The 18029-nt window shown below is 40.7% G+C and overlaps 1 protein-coding gene across 2 annotated transcripts in view; it reads right to left on the bottom strand.

Annotated features, from left to right (window-relative positions):
- phactr1 (phosphatase and actin regulator 1) overlaps positions 1 to 18029 on the bottom strand; it is a 46652-nt gene that overhangs the window by 4785 nt on the left and 23838 nt on the right. For both annotated transcript variants that reach the window (XM_034081022.2, XM_034081021.2), the window contains exons 2-7: positions 13615 to 13779; positions 4345 to 4425; positions 3671 to 3766; positions 3384 to 3575; positions 3049 to 3295; positions 887 to 1095 (exon numbers count right to left, since the gene is read on the bottom strand). In XM_034081022.2, coding sequence (XP_033936913.1) covers positions 887 to 1095; positions 3049 to 3295; positions 3384 to 3575; positions 3671 to 3766; positions 4345 to 4425; positions 13615 to 13779 — 990 coding nt within the window. The remainder of the gene's footprint in view (positions 1 to 886; positions 1096 to 3048; positions 3296 to 3383; positions 3576 to 3670; positions 3767 to 4344; positions 4426 to 13614; positions 13780 to 18029) is intronic.

Here is an 18029-nt window from a genome sequence, read left to right as displayed (position 1 = left end):
ACACTGAGAGCACAGCAGCCACGGTTGGTCTGTGAAGGCAGTACAAACTGATCAACTGGGTCAAATGATGGGTCTAGGAAAAGATTTCCTCAACATTCAGTACAAAAAATCTTGACTAGAAAAACTCATAAAAACTCTTAAAATAACAAAACTTGTTTTATATTTCGGCAGTATACTTTCCTAATTTGCACTCTTAAATTGCACTTAATTTGCGATCTAAAAACTGCTCCCCGTCTTGTCAGGTCTCATGTATACATTACTTCATCAAGTATTATTCAAAATATTAGCAAAATATTAGCTTTAACTGATAAAAACAGTTAGCCGTTAGCTGGCTAACATATGCTAATGTTCAGCAACTAATAAAACTGATGTTTCTCAGGAGTTGGTGGAAACAAAAACAACTGTTGACAGTTTGTAGCGTTATCCATAGTAACTGTGTGTTTATCTGCTCGTTGTGGAGTTCTTCTGTGCCCTAGTGGCTAAATAAAAGCAGTTGTTCTATCTTCTATTTTCTCAAATTGTTTCAGTGGTATCGGTATCGTAAAAAAGTCAACGATATGCATCCCTACCATATACACATTGCTTCTGTGATGCATAATTCACATCTATGATAACAAACTGCAGCTCAGAGTGCTTCAAGCCATGTGCGACAAATGCACTTGTTCATCCATACAGTATGGCAATATGATAACACACGCTCAAACATGCATATGCACACACACCATACATTATGCTTACTGTTAAATTATTCAAATTGACTCTGTAAAAGCATTTCTGGTTACAGTACTATTTGTTCAAAGCTCAGTGTGATGTGTTTGAATAATGTGAGCTAAAACGAACAATGAAAAGGTGGATGTCTTCCAAATACATACAAAAAATAGCTTACTTGTAAACATTGTATCATCATCATCATCTTCCTCGTCATCTTCGTCTTCCTCCTCCTCCTCCTCCTCCTCCTCCTCATCTTCTTCTTCCTCCTCCTCGTCATCTTCTTCTTCCTCCTCAGGCAGGTCATCAGAGACCCCCTCGTTGCGCAGGTTTTCTTTGTCGTCGTCGCACTCGATCATGACCGTGGGAACAGAGTGCATCATGGAACTGCAGGTGGGGGGAAGAGGGCAAAGGTCAGAGGTGTGTGCTCAATGTAGCCTGAAGGTGTGAAATAACAGCAGCTGTACGGATGAGTGTGACACGTGTAAAAAGCCCATGAACCATGAATCATGTGTGTCTGGACATTTAACATTGGCCTTGAAGTCTGAAAGCAAACCAACGGTCGTTCGGTCCGAGGAGGTAAAGAAACACAGTTAAAGTCATAACAGTGTAAAATGAAAGCAGCAAGCAGCGATGAACAGACCCTCGCACATCCACGCACATTAGGGTATTTACAGGATGGCAGTTCACCCTCTGAAACCCACAATAGGACATTTCCATTTTTGTGTTTTGCCATATAAATTATAATTTTTTACAGTATAATCCAGTTGTATACATCCCAGAAATCAGCACAACCTCGGTTAATGTCACTCAATAAATACTTATAAACATTATAATAGGGAATATTTGCCCATACTGTAATTTTTTTTAACTTATTTTATTAAAACTGCTAACCATACTATTGAAAAAAAAAAATCTAAACAGAAAATTGCACACATCTGTTGGAATTGGGCCAGAAGTGATTAGAAAATGCCATCTTATTCTGCTCATGAGTTATTCCCATTCTTTTGGGCAGTGTCGATGGGCATTTCTTTGCCAGGAATTGCCATTTTTCTCCTGCCAAGTTGGATGTCTAAACATGATGTATATCATGGCAGTTCCCCTTCACAATCACACACAGGAGCACATGGCATGCTTTGCACCAGCTCACAGCACACAATTCTCAGTCACTCCGACTGGCTGTGAAATGACCACTGGAGACCAGACCCATAGATACCCATAACGTACTGCATGGAGTGTGATGCACTAAAAAGCAGCATATCCCTTAAGAACTGTGAAACGTAGGCATCCTTTGATAACTGCATTGTTTGCTGAAAAAAGGATCTGTTGAACTATATATTAAACGATTTCTTTACCTGTGTGTGTGCCACCAAATCAACCACATGTGGCAACTGGTCACCCTACCTTAGGAGTCCAGTGTGTGGTGCTAGAAAAACCACGCTTAAAAAACAGTATGTTGCACATTAGCACGTGTCGACCACACATTGTAATTGTCATGTATATTGGATGATATTTGTCACATAAGGCTGACTTCCTGTTAACAGCAGGTGGTGCTATGACTAAGGCTCATAATAGACCTGTAAATGTCATCAGGCTGCGACTCTTATCAAGCACAAGGAATTTGGAGCAGGTTGGAGATTGTATGCACAAGTTTCAACAACGTTCATGGTGAGTGTCTCAAAATGGCCGGCGTGTTACGACCAGGGCGTGTCATGATGGAACAGAAAGCTTTTAAATCATTTTGATCCTCATGGTCAATTTTTGTGAAAACAAACAGGTGTATACCCCAAAAGCATATTAAGGACCTTTCCACAAACCTGCCTAGAGTAGAGGCTGGCTCGTAGCAAATGTACAAGGAGACATACAACCAATCATATTGATGGATGATGGAGGAGTGAGCTGGTGAAAGGAGAGGGGGGTGTAAGCTTAATGCGTCCATTAATAAGAGACCAAGGGTAGAGCTGGGGAAGATACTTTTAATACCAAGATATCGATATTGCGATTATATTGTTGAGTTGAGTATCAGTGCTTGCCTCAACATTTTGATACAATGAGATTTTTGATCAAGGGATCATCAGAAATGTGATACTCTGACTAAGTGGCAAAAAAAACCCACAATATCCTGTCTAATATTGCAAAAATATTGGTACATCGCCGAGCCAAGGGGGATGAAAAGTAACATATGTTTCTTATTGTGAAACTTGGGCAATGAGAGTGTTTTAAAAAAGGGATTTCAAAGAAATAGCTGCACTCAAAATGTATATATCGTCAAATACACGCACACACAGCTTTATTTATCTACAGTAAAGCCAAGGGTTTTGATTTCCACTTGATCCTCACCTCTCAAACCTCTGCATGGTGAGGGCCAGGGTCTTGTTGAGCTCCTCTATGATCCGCCTGGGGGGGTGGAGCAGCCCGTACTGCAGGGAGTGCCCGCCCATTGGAGCATGGCTGGGAGGGGGGCACTTCTGGAAGGCGAGCAGAGTGGGCTCCATGCCCCCTGCAGGTACGGAGATCAGGAACTTCTTTGGAGGTAGAGGAGGAGAAAACTTGGACGACATGCACGGCAACTTCACCGGGGTGCCGTCTGCGCACAGAGGAAGGAAGTGGAAGGATTAGAGATACAAACAAAAACATGCACATGCAGATAAGAGTGTGCACAAAAAACAACGTACCTGCTATGTGATTGGGTAGCCTGTTGAAGGGTTTGGGCGGTGGTGTAGGAGGTTGTTTGTGTAGCGTTGGAGGTCTTGACAGTGGTGATGATTCGGCGCTGTCAGCAGGATACACAGTGGGCTTCTTAGTGGATTTCTGAACTTGGTCCTGTTGACCCAAACCTTCACTGGGCATCTGAACCTCCAGAAAGCCTGAGGACAGGAAGCAAAGAGATATCAAATCTGTGAGATGCTTCAATACGAGGTGAGAGACGAGGCGACGAGGGAGGCAAGTCTCTCTTTCCTACCTACAGCTGCAGCGGCTCCTTCCATCTGCTCTGCACCTTCAGACTCTGACGGGCCGTTCTCCATCTTCACCTCCTCACGTAGCGTCAAAGAGCCGTCTGTGCAGAGAGAGAGCAGGAAACAGGTGGAAGATGGTCAAAAAAAGGGAAATGGAAGACAGGTAGATTTTTCTAAAATGGCGGCAGCTTACTGTCTATTGTTATATGATTACAAGATAAATATGTGACGACACAGCTAACATTAAAAATTAAAGACCAACCACCAGCAGTTTCTATAATTACTTCATCAATGCAGTTGATGATCACGTTTTTGCTTGTTTTGTCCGACCAAAAGCCCAAACGCAATGTCAACACTATATTTTAGGCTTTGCTCTGTAAAGGATTAAAAAAAATCCTTGACAGAGCTTTTCCCAATAAACATATTTTTTCTGAAATGCTTATAGTATAAGGTTGCCATATCCACATTCATGTCTAAAATAAAGTGTCATTATAAATCACATTTCTGGGTTATTGCACGGCCACTACAAAATGGATATGAGACGGAGTAAAACTAATCAAATCTGGAAAAGCTATAGACAGTATTTTATATATAAATTGAACACATGGATTAATCAACTGCCTGTCTCAACACTTCAAACATGTTCACACTTTAGTCCCACCTTATGCTTCGCCCTCACCTTTCTCATGAACCTCCTTCAGCACTCCTTTCTTGATGAGCTCCTCTCTGCTCTGGCGAGTCGACATTTTCCTCTCCAACACTGAGGGAGCAGAAAGACATGACGTTGAACAAACAGATAAATATTTTTTTGAAAAGGCCTTCAGGCCAATTGTGCACTGAACACTCAGAGCGTCATCAGTGTGAGGGAAGTGGCAGCAGCAGCCGATGTTTGGACCAAACATTACGTCTACACATATAAAGATACAACTCTCAAAAGAAAATCACATTTTCTACCAAATTATTTTCCCTTTACATGACAGTGCCATACTAAATATTTAGGTGTTGGGTTTCTATGAAAATCATTACTTGTTTTTGATATTGTGACATTTCATTCTAATACAATAGAGAGTTGGATATGGATTGCATATTTCTTCACGGGAAACTACAAATTCACATTTTTTTTTTTTTTTTATCACCACCTCTTCATACTTTTAGATCATTCTTTTCCTTACATTACATTACATTGCATTTAGCTGACGCTTTTATCCAAAGCGACTTACAATAAGTGCGTTCGACCAACAAAATACAAACTTGAAGAAAACAGAATCATATAAGTACATCAGGTTTCATAGAGCTAAACAATTTCAAGTGCTACTCAACTGGCTTTAGATAAGCCAGTCCTTTATTAGTATATAAGTGCTTTGTTAATAGTTCTATCGCTCGAAGTGGAGTCGAAAGAGATGAGTTTTCAGTCTGCGCCGGAAGGTGTGTAAGCTTTCTGCTGTCCTGATGTCAATGGGGAGCTCATTCCATCATTTTGGAGCCAGGATAGCAAACCCACGTGTTTTTGCTGATGGGAACTTGGGTCCCCCTTGCAGTGAGGGTGCAGCGAGCTGTTTGGCTGATGCAGAGTGGAGTGCACGTGCTGGGGTGTACGGTTTAACCATGTCCTGGATGTAGGAAGGGCCAGATCCATTCGCAGCATGGTACGCAAGTACCATTGTCTTGAAGTGGATTCTAGCAGTTACCGGAAGCCAGTGAAGGGAGCGGAGGAGCGGCGTGGTGTGGGAGAATTCAGGTTGAAGGTTGAAGACCAGACGAGCCGCTGCATTCTGGATGAGCTGCAGAGGTCGGATGGCACATGCAGATAGACCAGCCAGGAGGGAGTTGCAGTAGTCTAGGCGTGAGATGACGAGAGCCTGGACCAGAACCTGCGTCGCTTTCTGGGTCAGCTGGGGACGTATCCTCCTGATGTTGTAAAGCGTGTATCTGCAGCAGCGGGTTGTAGCAGCTATGTTTGCAGTGAAGGACAGGTTGTTATCCAGGATAACACCCAGATTCCTTGCAGTCTGAGTCGGGGAAACAACAGAGGTGCCGATGTTGATAGTCAGGTCAAGAGTGGGACAATCTTTTCCTGGAAGGAAAAGCAGTTCAGTCTTGTCAAGGTTGAGCTTGAGGTGGTGAGCAGACATCCACTGAGAGATGTCAGCTAGACAAGCAGAGATGCGTGCGACGACCTGGGACTCTGAGCGGGGAAAGGACCGAATTAATTGGGTGTCGTCAGCGTAGCAGTGGTATGAAAAACCATGCGGGCTAATGACTGATCCGAGCGAGTTTGTGTACAAGGAGAAGAGGAGGGGACCAAGAACAGAGCCCTGAGGGACCCGTGTAGTTAATTGACAAGGGTCGGACTACATCTTTGTTGTCTTCCTATTTTTTTCTATTCGTCATAACATGTTCAACAGCTATTATCTCTAGTCAAGTTTGGATGCACTGCCTTTAAGTATCATAATTATAAATTGAATGATTCTTTTTCTGACAGTAATCCGTCAGGAGGCGTTTTACTTTGATCTCAGATGCTCATTAATCACTTTCGCCTCTGACAGTTTCTCTATGCCTGGAGTACTTTTCATTTCATGAACTGAATGCAGAACATGGGAAAGTGATCCACATTTCAGAAATACCGGGTGATAACAATCAGCCAATTACCAAAAGTGCTCAGCTTAATGCAAAAGGTGAAAAAAGCTATTGTGGTAATAAAAGATTTGATTAAATCACAGAAGAAATGCCAGATCAATACTTCTTTAACCATAACTCTGTACTACTAACACTCACCTGTGCTCAGAACCATTTGTATATGTTATGATCAAATAAAACATCACTCATTTCAAACCTTTATTTAGACAGATAGGTCCCTTGAGATCATGGATCTCTTTTACAAGAGAGACCTGCATCAATTTAGTTCCACATGAAACATAAAAACAAACAATAGAGGACATCATATTTACATATTCACCAACACTTACAAACACCCATAGTGTCAGAAAGCATCTCGTGCAGACGTGCCTTAAAAACAGTCAGAGAAATAAAATTGCTCAATTTCAATTTGGACTGTAGGCTGTTCCAAGCAAGTGGAGCTGCGCACATAAAAGCCATCTTACCTAAGACAGTCCTCACTCTTGGCACATCTAACAAGACCACATCCTGCGATCTCAGACAATAGCTGCCCGCAACTTTCTGCTTTACCAGAGAACAGATGTAATACGGGAGTTTGCCCAACATAGCTTTATAAATAAAAGTGTACCAGTGACTGAGCCTCCATACAGAGAGTGATGGTAAACCTGCCTTGGTATAACAGGGGTCGGCAACAGGCGGACCGCGGTCCGGATCCGGACCCAGACGCCGACCTATACGGACCCGGAGCTATAATCAATACATTAATAGGGGATTTTTCGGCGCCTCCCGCTTTTTTAACGCTGATTTGGGTGACTTGTGTAATTCATGGAGAGCCGAAGAGTTTTCGTTTTGGGGGTGGGGGGGAGGGAGTCAGTCCGACAGACGGACAACTTCTCACTTCAAAAAAGAAGAAGAAATCTAGACCGCAAAAATAATTAAACAAGCGAGTACCTGTTTTTCCTGGCCAAGGACAGGTTCATGAACACAACACGAGCGTAACGTGTCTTCACGTGGAATATGTCTCGTCTGAAAGGAGTGCTGGGAGCACCGGAACGCCGCTCCAGCCCTTAAAATATTGCAATACCCATAAGGAGCCGTACACATGCCGCAGTGTTTGCGTGGCTGTGTCTTTAGTTGTAAGCACAGTGGCGATCTGTTGTTATTAGCATCTGGTTAGCTAGCTATGCTAACGTATAGCTTTTCTACAACCAGGTGGAAGAGAGCTCTCTCCTGAGAGGCTCAAATAACCTCAGCTCAGTGAGGTTAAGGCACACCTTGATATGATCATTATAGTTATTAATGAGACTAAATGAAAAACAGGTATAAAATACCATATGACAGCAACAAAAAAGTTGTTAAAAATAACAAGAATAGAGTTTAAAAGGAGAGTGATTTGTAAAATATCCAAAAAGGAAAATATGCTACAGTTCTGTTTCATATGGGTGTTGAGAGATGTATCCATAGATCTCTTAATGTTGCTCTCAAAGTGCACCACATTGATGCATTTAACTTCAATATTTAAACATGACACATATCCACAGTATTTAAGTAATGTTAATTGACAATAAATATTGTTGTTTTTGAATTGTACTTTCTTTATTTGATTGGCAGTCAGTTGTTGATTACATGCAGACGTTGATAAAGCTACAGGTCACTTCAATATATATCACACTAATTCATGAAGCAACTTAGACATTTTGATGTTCCGGACCTTTGCATGGGGAGATTTTCTCTAACTGGACCTCGTTGAATTTTAGTTGAAGACCCTTGGTATACAGTGTACAGTGATGTGCAAGCGCTTTACAATTTGTGACAAATCTCAGAGCACTGTGATACGCAGCATCCAATTTGCTCAGGTAATTGGCAGGTGCATTCATATACAACAAATCACCATAGTCCAGCACAGGTAAAAAGGTCACAGTGACTAGCCTTTTCCTGGCCTCAAGCGAGAAACAGGACTTGTTTCTGAAAAAGAACCCTAGCCTAACCCTCAGTTTTTTAAGCAGGTTATTGACATGAAGTTTAAAAGAGAGACAATCATCAAGCCAGATACCAAGGTATTTGTAACAGGCAACAACTTCAAGTTTGTTCCTTGCGTAGTTACAATATCTAAAAACAGACTCTGGTGTCTTTTTTGCTTTTGAAAAGAGCATTACCTTGGTTTTATCCACATTTAAAAGAAGCTTTAATTCAGAGAGCTGAGTCTGAATAGTGTTAAAAACAGCCTGTAATTTAACAACAGCCTCTTTAATGGAGGGACCTGCACAATACATCACAGTATCATCCGCATAAAAATGTAAAGTAGCTTCATCCACATTATCACCTACGCTGTTAATATATATGGAGAATAAAAGTGGTCCTAAAACAGAACCTTGTGGTACACCATTAGAAATGTTTAACCACTCCGAAGACAGTCCCATCAAAATGAACATCAGAGAGGTAGTTCACAAACCACCCTACTGCATGGCTGGATATGCCAATACTGAGTAGCCTTGCTTTAAAATGCGATGATCAACGGGTCCAACGCTTTGGAAAGGTCATAAACAGAGCTGCACAACGCTTATTATATAAAATACTAGTAATGTCATTCACCACTTTCATTGTCGCAGTGATGGTGCTGTGTTTCTTTATGAATCCTGACAGGTTATCATTTATACATAAAACTCCTTACTTGTTCACTCACAAGTCGTTCGAGCACCTTAGCCAGAACTGACAATTTAGAGATTGGCCTATAGTTATTTTAAAATAGTGGCCTCCCCTCCTTTCAGTAAGGCAAGACATAAGCAGACTTCCAAACTTTTGGAATTGTATTGGTGCTGAGGGAGAGGTTAAAAGAGAAGTAAGAGGTGGAGCAATAAATCTGCAGCTATCTTTAAAAAGAAAGGTTCTAAGTTGTCCGGGCCAGCCGGTTTCCTAGGATCTAACTTGGATAATGCTTCATGAACAATACCAATAGTTAAAGGAGTAAACTGAAAGGGTTTTCCAGACCACATTGTTCAGAGTCACGGATTGGAGCGTTCACAGAAGCAGAAGTACAGTCAGTGACAGAATCAAACAGAGAGCCACAAGACACAAAATGCTTATTAAAGCAATTTAGCATAGTAGCCCTGTCTGATATAATGCCAGATGCTGTGGTGAGGCACGGAGGTAGCTCATTTGGGATATCACCAGTGGAAATCGATTTTATGGCTTTCCAAAATGTCCTTGGATTATTCAAGTTTTCTGTGGTAACTGACAAATAGTACTTGATTTAGCACTTTTATTTGAGATGTGAAGCTATTTCTTAGCTGCCTAAAACATAGCCATTCTACCTCTGAGCCTGATTTCCTAGCCTTAGCCCAAGCATTATTTCTCTCATGTAGTAGACTGGACAGCTTAGCAGAAAACCAGGGATTGTTTCGTCCCTTCACTCTAAATTTACGCAGAGGTGCATGTCTATCTATAATTTTCATAAAACCAAGATAAAAATAAGACCATGCAGTTTCTACATCAGCACACAAATTGATTCTACCCCAATCAAAATCAAACAGATCATGTAAAAAACCCTGCTCCACAAAGTGTTTTTTGTCTCTCTTTGTGATGACACGTGGTTTAACCTTTTGGACCTTAGTGTCCCTAATTGTGGCCACAACACAGTGGTCACTCACATCATTAGCAAATACTCCCACAGATGAGTATTTATGTGGAACATTTGTTAAAATTAGATCAATTAAGGAGGATTTATTTGGGGACTTAATATTTGGGCGAGTAGGACTGTCTATAATCTGAGTAAAATTCAAAGAGGTACACAGGTTTTTAAAATCCTCTGACACAGAAGTTAACCAGTCCCAATTAAAATCAGCAAGCAGCACTATTTCCTTGTAGGAAAGTTGCGATAACAGTTTTGCCAAAGACGATAAAGAGTCCTTGACAGCCGAAGGGGCCCTGTAGGAGCCCACCATCATGAGCTGTTGACCCTTTGTTACCTCAATATTCACGGCTAAAAATTCTAGCTGTTTACCAACAGATTTGGAAACCATATTAGTTACACAAAACTTATTTTTCACATAAATGGCAACGCCACCACCTTTTTTAGGGCGGTCAGTACGATATACACTGTAACCATTTATGTAAATGTCAGAGGCCAAAATGGATTTATCTAGCCACGTTTCTGATAAGACAATGACATCAGCATCAGTCGAACTCGCCCAAATACGGACAAAATCTAATTTAGGTAACAGACTACGCACATTTAAATGAATTAAACCTAGCCCAGATCTAGATATAAAATCAGCAGGAGTAGCTATTTGACTAATACTGCTCGGTAGACCTGGATTTGGCTGTACATTTCCTGATAGTAACAACAATAAAAATACCAAGCACCTTTTCCTCTTAATCAACACACATACATTGTCAGCTGTTCTAGAGTCACCAGCAAACTTCGCGAAAGTGAGATTAGAATTTAAAAAACAATTCTGAAGGACCATCGTGGCAGGCATGTGAGAAAGACAAACATTTTCCGAAATGAATGTCCGCGACAGTGCAACCAGCAATTGTTTGTGCAACACCTCCGAAACTGTACAGGGGATGTCCACTGCGGGCGGCAGAACATACCCGAATCCAGTAGATTGTTCAGGACGACTAGCGATCTTCTCCTTGTCCAGCACAGCCAAGAAAAGGCACAGCAGAAACACGACACCCGCCATTCTCCCAGTCCAGCACAACAGTATCCACGCTGTTCCCGGAGCAAGAACCACGCCAGGACAGCAGCAAGAACCAGGCAGGGAGGCAGCAGCGTAGCAACTCTCCAGGTTTCTCTGCAGTATCTCAGATCAGGCCTTCGCACCCGTAGAAGCAGAAACAGGCAGGAGCAGGCCTTCACACCGGAACCAAGACAGGTGGATGGCACCAGAGCAGGCCTCCGATCCAGCAGAACACGGGCCCTCCTCCGTGACAATCCTCCTCCGCTCTCAGCACACGACAAGCGAACACGAGCACTAGTTGATGCTTTGTATGTGATGACTGTCAATCATCCACTGCATCTGCTCACTGGGTGTTGTCCTCAGGTCATGTAGTACAGCATTGGTGGAAAGCTTGTCAATATGTCTTCATAAGTATCTGCCTTTATAAGGAATTTCTTTTTTTGTGTGCAAATGAATTTTTATTTACTTATTTTGTATTCTCTTGCACCATTCATGCAATTACTTTGTTGGTTGTAAAACTCACAATATGCATCATAAGGCAACTAATGAATTATGTTTATATTGAATTTAAAATGTTGTGAATTTTTAAGATGTATTTGACTTGCCGTGAACCCTACATAACCCCCCGGGCCCATCAAAAAAATAGATTTTCAATAAACCACATTTTAATCTACTTGTAGATTAGATGATTGCCAGCAGTAACATATGATGCTCACAATCTTTGTAATGTTTTTCATTACATATTTTACTTACATTATCTAGGCTGCTGCATTACAGAGGATGTTTTAATCAATGTTCTTAGTAAATAATAAACAACAAAATATGAAAAGTGCTTATTTACTTATTCCTGGTGCCCAATGATGCAGTTACCTTGTATGTTGTAAAACGTACAGAATCCATAGAAAGGCTTATAGATTACTGCATTGCTTGCTATGAAGCCTACATAACCCCCAGCCCCATAGAAATACATGATATTCCAATAACTCATACACTTTAACCCTGTACTGCATTTGTGTTTTATTAGCATACAGAAAAAGGAAGCGCCCTGCAGAGACAGCTGGGAGAACAGCTTGTCTGCAGGAGGCCCCTTGCTCCCCTCTGCCGAGTGTTTGTGTCTCTCACTGACAACAGGATGTAAAAGGCTGAGAAACAACAACAGCTTCTATCTCCTCCAGCTAATCAAAGTCTTTCTTCTGATTCACAGATCACCACTGACGCAGATTGTAGATGAGAGCCAGACATATGCACTAACATCCACATTTCCTCAGAACATCTAGATCATTCTTTGTAAAAGAGACAACACAGTGGCACACTGACAACAACCACTTAAAGCTAATGTGTTGCTGCAGTGAATCAACTGTCAACGCACTTCCACAGCTGTCTGCATCGCTGAGAAATACTGTTATAAACAGCCGTCAAACAGTATCAAGCAAATGTACGTTGTGTTAATTAGCTTCTACAGACTCTATGGTTTTATCAAAAGTACTCATTGGCCATTTCACAATATTACTGTTAGTGGACTTTAAATATATTATATATATATATATTGATTAATATCCGCCGTTTAATGTTGCAGCTATTTGAATTACTTTAAAGACAGCCTCATCCATTATAATACATCATCATATTTTATAGTATTTTATAATGATCATTTTAATCTGTAGAGTAACTACTAGATGTATCAATTAAGTGTAGTACAAAAACGCCTCGATTGGACTCCTTTGTTTACTTCAATAACTTAGTGACATCACTATGTAACACACACGCTTCTATTGGCTAGCACTTCAACACATCGTATGTGAAAGGATAAGGGGCGGGACATTTCCGACACATCTGTAAGTGGTTGACCAATCACAACGGAGCCAGCCAGCTAACCAATCAGAGCAGACTGGGCTCTGGTTTCAGACGGAGGGTGAAAAGAGGTGCTGCAGCACAGGCAGTATGAGAACAAGAAAGAGCTTTTTGAACATTAAAGCACGGCGACATGTCACAGTAGATGCACACATATGAACTGGAAAATTAGCATAATATGTCATTTTGTCAAGTAGATTACTTTACTTTAAATTACATTTAAATCATGTAATAATTTAAATGTTAAACTACATGATTGTTCATATGATGTGTTTATTATTCCATGTGGTTCTGTGTATATGCCTCTAAAAATACATTTTAATATCAGATATTATTTATGTCCTCCCGTTAAGGCGTTCTTAAACGTTGTTTTGTTATAATGTACTTCTTAAATAAATTGAGATGTCAGGTATAAACACATTCAAATAAAAGACCTAAGTATTTGGCGTTTATAAGATGTTGCTAAATGCCATGTTAGATGAGATATTTAGCTTTAGGTTATATAGTATTAATGGGAGAACAAGACAATACATCATCTTAGGGTCATCCTAAACAACCTGTGGTGTCCATTACTGTTTCACATCTATACAATGTGGACATCTTACCTAATAAAAGATCATTTAAAAACCAGACCATGTAGTCAAAACCAAGACCAGCTTATCAGAAGCCTCCATAACATAATCAGACATAATAGATCTCTGCTGCAGCCCCTATGTCCCCCCCCCCAACCCACCATGCTCCTGTTGAGAGGCACCACGGGGAGACATTTATCCTCTGTGATTTTGTGTTTTGATTCTCACCGGCAGAAGTCTGCTTGAAGTTTTCACTCTTCTTCTTCCTCCATTTCCAGGGCTTGAACAGACGTCCCAGGGTGGCCAATTTGCTCCGCCGGCGGATGGGGGGCGTGTGTGTGCCGGGGACCAGCGAATCAGAGCGCATGGCTGCCAACCTCTCCACCTCCTCAGCTAGAAAACACAACAGGGACATCAAGGTCATCAACAAGCAGGTAAACAACACTAACACAAATGTGTTTTGGAATTGAGTGGAGGTCACTTCTCGTTCATCCATGTTACAGCAGACTTTATAAATATATACCAGAGTATCGAGTTTTTTTCATATCATTTACAAAAAACATATCGCTTCAATGATTAACATGGAACAAAAATCAAGACCAAGCGATTAAGCGTCTAATCGATAATATAAATAATCTAACCAATAAACCAATATGCTCTCTCCTGCTGTATTTCATCTAATGACAATTTGACCTGCAGCTGCTTTCATCTTTAAACTACAAAAATCCATACAAAAACTACAATTTCTTAAAATGTATACAATTTAAATAAAAAATGTGAATGGCATGATATATATGGGGCACCGTTCCCTACACTGCTCCCCGGGCGCTGTTCAAAATGGCAGCCCACTGCTCCTAACACTAGGATGGGTCAAATGCAGAGAAACAATTTCCCCACGGGGATTAATAAAGTATATCAAAAAAAAAAAATCCAAAACATGTTTTTTGAGGAATAGCTGGAATATGAAATAATAAAAAGATACTCTAAGAAAACCACCTCACCGGGTCAAAAAAAACCCACTTATGCATCTAAGGGTTGTATTAATTTCAAATGCAGCAACTGCCAAGAGACCCAGGATAAATAAAGTATTGTGATTCTGTAATCCACACACAGTTAATGAAAACAGAAGATCACTCTGCGGTCTGTTAATCAAATGTCAAGGGACACATCTTCCAGGGGCCGGTGCATAATCAAGTCAGGTAAAGCTTATTTGGATTTCTCTCCATCACAGTCAGACATCAGGAGAACACTACCGCAGAGAAGCTTCATTGAACAAAATGAAGAAAAAACCTCCGGACAGCCCTGACAGAGAGGAACTAAAAATAGATAGTAAAGCGGTATACAAACAGTGGGTAAACAACATGTGTCACAATAAATATCCACGACACATTTCTACTGCTTGAAATAAAAGACAATTCCCCTTGTTGCAATTCTCTCCCTCCTCCATTTGACTCTCTGTCTCTGAACTGTGGTTCTTGGCCCGACAGGGAGTTTTTTTAAAGTAATCACAGTAGTGGGCTGTTTTTCATTTGAAATGACACCTTTCCCATTACACGCAACATCCTGCTGTACGAGACGGACTGTACGCAACGAGGGCAGGAGGCCTGAGCCAGAGGCCATGAATAATAAACAGGAAGCAAGCATTTTAGCTGGCAGTTGTAGATGTAAACACACACAAGCATCAACAGACACACACATACACAGACAGATACATTGCAGAAACAGGTTCAATCAGCTTTGCAAGCAGTGTCTACATGAAATGTCTATCCCGCAACTTGACTCATATGCACACTGAAGTTAGAGAACATACAGTATTAAAGTCAAAATACTTAAGTCATTATTACAGTGGTTATTTAGGTAAGCAGAAAATAACAAAACACAATCCTCAAATCTGAACTGCATCAAAATGCACATGTTGATTTTGGATTTTAGAGAAAAATATCTAATACTGTCAGCACATTTTAAAGTAAATCAGTCTCTTCTTTGCTGTTTTGCCACTTACAAATACCAACAAATATGAAACGGTATTTATAATGTTTAAGGAAATGTATTTAAAATAAGTAATGGCTACAAGAACATGGCGGTCAATTCGAAAAAGACGGCATGGATGGAATATCAAAAAACAGCTGCAACTGGGCTTTTGGATGAAACATGTAGAAAACTGGCATGAAAAAAACAAGAAATACAAAAAAACACTATTTTGCTTTGCACTTAATAGTACCATTTTTCTTTTTAAATCCATAATTAAAGAATAAATGGTAACACTACTGAGTTATGCACCAAACATGACTAAAGTATTCCTGTACCAGCCAATTAGTTTCAATAAAATCCATCAAATCTTTTTTGCAACACCATTTGAACCAACATAACAATAATCAGACACATTGACTTGGGTTGTGGCTGGGCTTTGAATCAATAGTCATTTGGATCAGACCAAAATGTATTTGCAGCTCAGAGTATCAACAACTGTGGAGTACTGAGAGCTGGCAGCACGGCATGCTTGGTTAGACTGGACGGTCAAAACAAATCAAAGTGAAGCAGTGAGCAGCTGCAGACAGGAGGAGATGTCAGCCTTGAGGTGGCCTTGTTACAAGTGGGATGTCAGTTCTAATCTGTAACCACCATTGAGAGGCCCTCCCACAACAACAGCATCACCCCCACACCCTCCCCTCCTCAGCTGTCCCCGTGGCAGATCTGTGTAGCACCCGTGAGTGACACACACACCTTTCCTGGACACATAAATAAAGAGATGTTTTTGTTAAAGCAATAAATACCTACAATATTAAAAAAAATAAGTCTCTTCGGGTCAAGTGGTTTTAAAACAGTCAATATGTGTTTCAAGCCTCCGGGGAGAGGAGATTTTCATTGCCGAGGTGTTTTGGGAGTCACGTTTTTAATCCTTCCAACTCATATTCGTCACTTAAAGGGGTCCTGTTGTGTTTTTGGGGGTTTTCCCTTTACTGTGGTGTGTTATATATGTTTTTGTGTGCATGTAAATGGTCTGCAAAGGCTTACATCCCAAAGTTCCCTCCAGAAGGAGTTTCTCTCCCACAACCCTCCTGCCTGAAACGCCTCCTTTATTACTTCTGTAACATAATGACATCAGTATATAACACTTCTATGGTTGGTGCTCCAACACATTGTACACATACTAGTGCCGGACATTTACCGACACATCTCCAAGCGGCTGACCAATCACAACAGAGCAGGCAAGCTAACCAATCAGAGCAGACTGGGCTCTGGTTTCAGACAGAGGGTGAAAAGAGGTGCTGCAGCACAGGCAGCATGAGAACAAGAAAGAGCTTTTTGAACATTAAAGCATGGAAGCATGTCCGAGGCACAACATAGAAATATGAACCTCACAATTAGCATGAATAGTCCTCTTCAAAGCAGACTACAGGTTTCCCTAGGTCTTTCTCAATTTCTAGTTTTAGCATCCTTTCTTCCTCTCCTCTACTACTCGAGATCCAATTTTGGAGTTGGATTTCCTTCAAAAAGGCGTGGGTCACGAGCCAGATAATCGTGGAGCAAGTTGTGAGGACTGAGGAAGCACAACATGGAGAAATGAGAAAGACCTCCCGTCTGTGTTGCTCGCCTCCCCCCAGCTGCGGTCGGCAGCAGCAGTGAGTCAGGGGGCTCGTCCTCACTCCGCAGGGAGACATTCTTTCAGTCAGACCCCGGGCCTGTGTTTCTTACCGCTGCCTCATAACAAGACTGACTCAAGAATAAGCTCAGAGCAGAAACACAAGAGACATGCTCATGTTTTTCATTATTTAGATTTGTTTACGATCTTATTATTGGGAATGAGCTGTTATAAATCAATACAGGGTTTTGAGGCGACTAGGTCATAAATAATAAACATGTCTGTATTGATCTGTGGTGGAAAATGGTGAGCAGGATTTTCAAATCAAATCTACTTGTCAATTTATAAAAAATAATGTGCATCTATAGCTTAACAGTTTACTATGATTGAGTACGAAAGAACTAGTTCCAACACAATTTCTTAAAAAGGAAATGTTGAGACAATGTTTATAACTGCATATTCACGTAATGACATTTTGCATCTTTTCACTCTTTAAATGATATTAATTTGAAAATCTTAGGGCTTTAATTCGTTTTTTAGACAAAATAAGCCATTTGAGGATGTCACCTTTGGCTGTGGGAACTGGGAGTGTCCACAGTATCCTTACAATTTATAGAAGAAAGAATAAAGAAAAATAACCCTTAGTTGCAGCCCCATCTAAGCTCCTGTTGAATGAGACAAAGTGATTGGGTATAGTTTAGTATGAAGACGAGCTTATAATAAACATATCGTAGATCTTCAATCAACAGTTCATTCTAATCAATCTCATAAATGACGGTATTGATCTGTTGACCGGCATAATACTGGAAACACATTTTCAAATTAAATCATTCTAGTTGATTGACTCGACCATTTTTACAACCTGCTGGTGAGGGTAGCCATGGATAGTGCAAGCATGACGACACTAGTGCTGCAAAAACGAGTCTATAAATTGATTAGTCCATTGAGAGAAAAAGGAATTGACGGCATTGTTGATAATCTAATAATAGTTTGTGCCATTTTGAAAGCAAACCATCCATCCTTTGTTCCAGTTCTTTCATTTTGAACATTTATAAACAGA

The sequence above is a fragment of the Pseudochaenichthys georgianus genome, chromosome 4 (assembly GCF_902827115.2).
Source record: "Pseudochaenichthys georgianus chromosome 4, fPseGeo1.2, whole genome shotgun sequence".
Classification (NCBI taxonomy): Eukaryota; Metazoa; Chordata; class Actinopteri; order Perciformes; family Channichthyidae; genus Pseudochaenichthys; species Pseudochaenichthys georgianus.
Note: the sequence above shows the minus strand (reverse complement) of the source record. Positions and strands in the feature narration are given on the sequence as shown.